This window comes from Gadus chalcogrammus, chromosome 17 (assembly GCF_026213295.1).
Source record: "Gadus chalcogrammus isolate NIFS_2021 chromosome 17, NIFS_Gcha_1.0, whole genome shotgun sequence".
Classification (NCBI taxonomy): Eukaryota; Metazoa; Chordata; class Actinopteri; order Gadiformes; family Gadidae; genus Gadus; species Gadus chalcogrammus.
Genome location: NC_079428.1, coordinates 4,482,995 through 4,490,494, shown reverse-complemented (window position 1 = coordinate 4,490,494; position 7,500 = coordinate 4,482,995). Strand labels below are relative to the sequence as shown.

General features: G+C 43.7%; 2 protein-coding genes across 2 annotated transcripts in view; both read left to right on the top strand.

Moving 5' to 3' along the window:
- The window catches only part of LOC130370421 (leukotriene B4 receptor 1-like), a 6,537-nt gene extending 5,667 nt beyond the window's left edge, over positions 1-870 (top strand). Inside the window, exon 5 of the mRNA XM_056576178.1 lies at positions 519-870. Coding sequence (XP_056432153.1) covers positions 519-870 — 352 coding nt within the window. The remainder of the gene's footprint in view (positions 1-518) is intronic.
- A 2,101-nt stretch (positions 871-2,971) lies between these two features.
- The window catches only part of ltb4r (leukotriene B4 receptor), an 8,117-nt gene continuing 3,588 nt past the window's right edge, over positions 2,972-7,500 (top strand). The window contains exon 1 of the mRNA XM_056576177.1: positions 2,972-6,581. The gene's annotated coding sequence lies outside the window, so the exon portion shown is untranslated. The remainder of the gene's footprint in view (positions 6,582-7,500) is intronic.

Below are 7,500 nucleotides of genomic sequence, written 5' to 3'. Positions count from 1 at the left end.
AGTCAACCAATTGAAAACATTTTTCTATTATTGGTATTTGCTCCATGAGTGTGGGAATCATTTAGTTGATGTTTTATTAATTCTCCAAATCAATGTTGATGATCAAAATAATAGAAAAAATAAATAAATAGGAATACCAATACCAATACCAACACCAATACCAATACAAACACAAATACCAATACCAATACCAACACCAATACCAATACCACTACCAACACCAATACCAACACCAATACCAATACCAATACCAATACCAACACCAATACCAACACCAATACCAACACCAATACCAATACCAATACCAATACCAACACCAATACCAACACCAATACCAATACCACTACCAACACCAATACCAATACCAATACCAACAACACAAGCAATAATAATAATAGCTAGCAAGCTATAATAATAGTAATAATTATACCAATGACAAGAACAACCATTATTAAAAAAAATAATGAGAACGTAGGTGAACCACAACCCTAACATGAGCCCTCTGTCTCCGGGAGCAGGCTGGACGCCATCTGGCAGCCAGCACGCGCCATCACGTCGGCACTGGCCTTCATCAGCAGCTGCGCCAACCCGGTGCTCTACGTCTTCGCCGGCAAGTCCTTCATCCGGCGGGACGGCCTGGCCTTCATGGCCCGCCTCTTCGAGGGCACGGCCCTGGATTCTGGCGTGACCCGCAAGAGCCGGCAGCACAGCCGGCAGGACAGCCGCGAGCGGGACGGCAAGGAGTCGGCCAACTGCCTCGGGCTGCAGGGCCGGGACGGGGACGGGGAGGACTCGTCCTACGCCGCCCACTCCAGCTCCAACCAGCTCTCCAACAGCGTCCACAAGAACGGGAAACCGAGCCCGAGGTAACCGAGGAGGAGGAGGAGGAGGAGGAGGAAGAGGAGGTGGAGGAGGAGGAGGAGGAGGAGGAAGAGGAGGAGGTGGAGAAGAAGGAGGAGGAGGTGGAGGAGGAGGAGGAGGAGGAAGAGGAGGTGGAGGAGGAGGAGGAGGAGGAGGAAGAGGAGGTGGAGGAGGAGGAGGAGGAAGAGGAGGAGGTGGAGAAGAACGAGGAGGAGGTGGAGGAGGAGGAGGAGGAGGAGGAGGAAGAGGAGGAGGTGGAGAAGGAGGAGGAGGAGGAGGAGGAGGAGGAGGAGGAGGAGGAGGAGGAGGAAGAGGAGGAGGTGGAGAAGGAGGAGGAGGAGGAGGAGGAGGAGGAGGAGGAGGAGGAGGAGAAGAAGACGAAGAGGAAGAAATAGAGTAAAGGTCCTAGTAGGGGGATGGGAGGGGGGGATGGAGGGAGAGACGGAGGGTGGGGGGAGATGGGGAGGAAGAGTGTGGTGCTCCGTGATCTGCCCGGCCCTAGCGACGGATGGACATTAGGGTGAGGGGGAGGCGGCTTCTTCTGTGATTGGCTGACGTGACGTTAACGGACAAATTGACGGATGGAGATGAAGCTGGGGGGTGGAGGTGGTGGGGTGGGGGGGGGGCACCCGGAGGGGGACCTCCCATGGCTTCAAGAGGTGTTTCTTCTTCTATCTCCACCTGATCACTTGCTGTGTACAGAAGACCCTCAGCTGACCAGCGTGTGTGTGTGTGTGTGTGTGTGTGTGTGTGTGTGTGTGTGTGTGTGTGTGTGTGTGTGTGTGTGTGTGTGTGTGTGTGTGTGTGTGTGTGTGTGTGTGTGTGTGTGTTCTCTAAAAGGTGAATGACCCATTGGGGGTTGGCTGAAGAGATACACTACTCAACTCATTTTGAGAGTTTTATGAATTTGGTTGGCATTTTTCTGTTTGTGTGCGTGCGTGCGTGCGTGCATGCGTGTGTGTGTGTGTGTGTGTCTGTGTGTGTGTGTGTGTGTGTGTGTGTGTGTGTGTTTACGCCAAGGAAACGATTAAGATCGATACTCACTCTTCGTGATTGAGTCACCTATTAACCGATTATTCACATTTCTTATCTACAGCCTTTTATTTGGTTGCGTGTCCAAAACATTTTTTTTTAGCAAATATATATATATATATATATATATATATATATATGAGAAAAATGTGTGTTTTTTATACTTGTACAGTAATGAAATTAAAAAAATTCTAAAGTTTTTAATAAGTCTTATCTCCATTTTTAAGGCGTGACACTTTTGAGTTACTATTGAAGACGGGAACTGTACAAATAACTATACATTTTAAGGGTGTATCACCATTTCAAACAAGCTGCACGATGTGCCAGGACAAACTCTGAATTGGACAGAATCTGAATAATCCGAGTTGAAATCTCGGATAACATCACAAATACAATGAAAGTGTAAAATAAGCAAAAAATAGTCAAAGAAAATGCATGATCAAGGGAAGATACAGACAGCAATTGACCAAGCATAAATTCAATGAGATGATGAGTGTACATGATTCTTACAGGGAAACCTTCACATCGTGGGCAGTAACCACAAAGGAAGCCAAGATGAGGGGAGTGACCATCATGAAGAATTATTTATTGGCCAAGAGTGAAAAGACCGAGGTCAATTGCAATTAGTCATTGGTGAAGTGGACATGACGGTAAGGCTGTATGCAAGGCTGCAACACAGTTAAAGGAATTAACGCAACCAAGAAGTCAGTCGATTGGCCTCAGTATCAGACTTTGTGGCTCCAGTGGAAACGAGATTATCTTATCACCTTTCAATAAGAGAGAGGTAGTCTCTCTAGGTCCAAGGAGAATGTGCATTGATACCTTTTTTAATTGACTAGTAATTTTTGCATATGATTTTATATCATAGTTACGATTAATATTTCAACAACGCTGTGCTTTGCGACATCCCAATAGAACACAAACACTCATCCACGCCTTCCGGGTTGTCCAATTGGACACCGCCAAAATAAGAACACAACAGAATAAGGGATTAGTAGCAATTGTTAGTTGAAGCCTTTTGTCCCATAGAGGACGAAGAGTAGTATTGGTAGTAGCAACTGTAAGTTAAGTAGCATCCGCTGAAATTGTGACACACCAACGTTATTTTGCAACTATACACGGGAGAACATGTTCTGTCTTTAAAAGACACCTCCTGTTGCAAGAGCTTATCCCCTTCTGAGGCCACAGGAAGAACGTAATAGATGTCTTAAGGCGTTGAATAGTCAAACCCAACAGCTCTTCTCTTATTGGACCAACCGACACAGAGAGCCGACAATGGAGACAATCACGCACGCTATGCCACTTCAAAGCATCTGCCACCACTAACTAGGCCAATCGTATCATGTCCTAGATGTGACTCATACTATGAGATATTAAACTATGGTGATTTTCTTAGAATTGATGTGAAGAATGAAGTAAAAAGATTCTAAAATAGAATTGCTGCCTTCGAAAGGGGCATCTTCCAAGTCACTTTCCCTACGAGCAGAGCCAATAAGATGCTCGTCAGGGTAATAAATAAACACAGGACGTGAAAGATTCAAGAGATCATGATGAATGTGTTGGCACTTTTCTATTGAAGCAACAGTTCTTGTTTTTTATCGTTTTGTTTTCTTCCTCAAAAGCGTGCAAGGGGAAGTGACATGACTTGTGGCAACCCCTTAAATCGTTGGACTTTGAGGCTGGTAGGACTATTGCTGCAGACAGTCTGAGAGTGGTGAGTGCTCACTGAACATCCGGAGTGCAACCGGGGGTCGGTTTAACACTGTGGAGCTAGCTACTCAGCGGTGATTCACCGGTAAAAGGTAGGCTGAGAATGATTATAATGAATGTTGCTGAAGGTCTTTGTTTTAAAATGAGGGTTATTTTGAGAGTCGTCAGAGCATTGCTTTAGTTTGGCTCATTCTGGCTTAGATAGACTCAATCAAATAAAATTAGGATTGGAAGAAATATAACGCATTCACACTCAAAGTGAAAAAGCTGTGACATGATATGTAAGCCTATTATTTTTTGTCATATTCCTAAATAGTCCCCTCTAATTTAAAATCCCAAACATTCAATCACAGTTATTTCTAAGGAAGTGTTCTCCCTTACGACATAAATAATTATACAGCCTTATTATTCAATATAAGGTTTTGCTCATTTGTTACGCTCATTAAAGTAGATAATGACTATAAATAAATAATAAATAAATTGGGATATATGGGATACATAATATAGACATATATATATATATATTATATCCATATAAGGACTTCCATGACACATATGGCATGTGGTCCAGGAATACAGTATGCAGAGCATTGTTTCTCATGTGATCGCTCCCTCTGCAGGTTAAACAGATGCGTAACCTGAGGGTGTCCTATGATACAAACCAATGCTACTGTATGCATTAGGGGTGTAACGGTACAAAAAAGTCACGGTTCGGTACGTTTCTTTTCCACAGCAACGGTGATAGTAACACCTGGATGGTGCCTTTTCAAATGCGTGTGCATGTTAAAGTGCTGTACGTAGACACGGAGAGCCCTCTCCGTAGCCGGAGAGCCTGTCGGAGACCCTCTCCGTAGCTTACGTGCGCACCCAATATTTCTTAACTATCAGTCGACGCCATGGACCTATTGTTCAACGCAACGGAGACGGCAAGGGCTGTGATTGGTCCTCGTACAAAATCATTTCCAGAATCACTTCTCCGGTTTGACTTTGCACCTTAATTACTTTGTACATTGTTTACTTTGCACCTTAAGGACAAAAATAAAACACCAAATAAGATTTGAAAAGATTGGAAGTTTATTTACAACACTGCTTAAATGGTTTGTAGTCAACCTTTAAGATCGATTGGGCGGCGAATTGCATTGCGTATCCGACATCCCGACGGAGAGCTACTGAGGGGTCTCCGTAGTTACGGAGTCGGTTTACGGAGTCGGAGTAGTATGCTTTGGCTAAACGGTCTGGGGGGAACTCCGACATCAAGTTTTAAATTCTGCATCGCAAAACAAGCCTTTACATTCGCCATATTAACGCTATGTACGCCACATTTACGCACCGCGGCCCACTTCTATAACCGCTTCGGGGAGCCTGTACCGTGATGGTTCGGCACAAATATGTGTGCCCCTAGTGTGCATCCATTCTGATTGGCTGATAGGGTCACCTGGACACCTGCTGATGAGCGTTGATGCGATACACCTGTCCTCCACAAATTGATTAAATGGAAGGGCCTGAGCATGAGCCCGTGGTGTGTTTTTCATCAAAGTCACCCCCCAGCTGCCGAAGTCGACTTTTTCAACATACATTTTTCTAGTAGTAGTTTTCTTTCTTTACTACTACTTATAGTGGCACTCCGTCTCACTCCTACTCGTCCTCTGTACCACTTGTTGGAGTCAGCTAACAGCGTTCGCAACGCGGGCGAAAAGACAAGACCATGTTCCTTCGTTTTTAAATGTTTACTTAAAAGTCTTCAAACAAAATACACGTCTTCAACGATACAAACTACGGTCTTTCGCACGGTCAAAAAACTGTGTAGCTTCAATCAATGTTAGACTCCAAACTGAATTACGTTACCATCGTTACCATTATAACTATACAGTGACGTTGTTACGTAAAAATCCCAAAACATAGAGAATAACATATTTACCATTTATACCTCACTAAATTATTAACAGTTTTACACATTATGAATTAACATTAAATTACTATTAGCATTTTTTAATCATTTTAAACTAAATATTTATTATAAATCAATTATTGGCATATTGGCTCTTACATTACCCGGCCCCTAATTGGTTAGGCAGGTGGACTAAGCAATTACAAACTAAAACATCAAGAGCCAAAATAAAACAATGCCCAACTCAAACTGGTTTCTTGTGATTCTTCCCTTTTTTATGTTCTCTCTTTACGCTGCTTCTTCTAACAAACACAGTTTGTTAACAGGCCTCTCCAAGATACTGGTCTTGGTCTTTATCTTCACTCTTCGAACCGCTCTGCTCAAGTCCGGTAAGGTTTCAACCACTCTTCCCATGAGCCAGGAGTTTCGAGGCGAAGAACTGTCCACTAACAACACAATATCTCCAGTAGAAAAGTTTCTTCGCGGTCTCGACCACTTCTGCCGCTCCTGGAGTAGTGGGAAGTACTCACGGGTCCATCTGGTCCAGAACAAGTCTGCTATATATCTAAATCCAAATGCAAAGAAAGTGGGAAATCCTTTTCCATGACATCTTTAACCTTATGTATACATTTTGAGTATCGCTCATCATTTTCTCCAATTAATTTATTTTACTTCTCTGTCAACCGTCCTGGATCCGTTGTATCCTCAAAATATCTAAGCCCCTTTTCCTTTTCATCAGTCATCTTAATATTGCAGAGTTAGGCTTTAGTTGCATGCAATGGTTTAAAAGCACTTATCCTTCAAGTCCCTTTTCTTCATAAGAACAATGGCAATACAACTTCTTAAATGAAGCCCAAATAATCAACATTGACTGTCTGGCTTAAAATACGAGCTGACACGGAGAATCAACAACTTTGCATTTTTTTATTTTTTTTATGCAGTTCACCTTTAATTTTGGCACGGGCTTATCTCCCTGCATAGGTGTGACGTCCTCTTGTGGGAATGCACGAGGATAATATCAACAGATCACGTTACCTTTCTTTGGAGAACATTTCAAAGGATTAACCGTTTCTTGAATAAGCTTCTTCAGGTGAGCTCTCTTGGCTTTTCTCCCGATCTCCCGGACGGACAGCTGCGCTCTCCCCACTCCCCACACACGGGCACGAGCTTATTGATCCGTTAAGCAAGTTTTAGTGGCACTCCGTCTCACTCCTTCTCGTCCTCTGTACCACTTGTTGGAGTCAGCTAACAGCGTTTGCAACGCGGGTGAAAATACAAGACAATGTTCCTTCGTTTTTCTATGTTTACTTAAAAGTCCTCAAACAAAATACACGTCTTCAACGATACAAACTACGGTCTTACCCAAGGTCAAATAACTGTGTAGCTTCAATCAATGTCAGACTCCAAACTGAACCATCGTTACCAACAGGGGTGGACTGGCCATCTGGCATACCGGGCATCGTCCCGGTGGGCCGTTGACCCAATGTGGGCCGGTCTGGTCCGCTATGTTGTTTTTTTTCTCTCTCTCTAAATTTCCTCCAATTAGGCCGGCCAATTGGCTACAGAGGGCTAGCAGTGTGTGGCCAGCATCGCACAGATTATTGGTCTATGTTTGTCATTGTCAATCAATCATGGGCTGCAGGCTCAGAGAGCCCTGACAGTGCTGTCAATCACAACACAAACCAGGGTGGGCGGGACCTCATGGCCTGGGCCGGAGTCGTGGGAGTCCGCGACTCCCACGAGTAAGTAATTCATGTCTTAGACTTTTTCTCGCAGCTACAGATAAAAAAAATGTATTCTCTATTTATGGTTTCACAATGACTGAGTCACAGTTTAAACAAATGCGTTTCAGCTCTAAAGCTGCTACTGTCTGTAATATGTTTCTATTCAGATTATTTGTCAGGATATTTTGTTATTATTGTCCGAGTCTGGTTTTAACTAATGCTGGGCTTACACAAAAAGATTTTCCCATTCACAGACTAAAGACTGCAAGAGAGAAATTAGCGTTG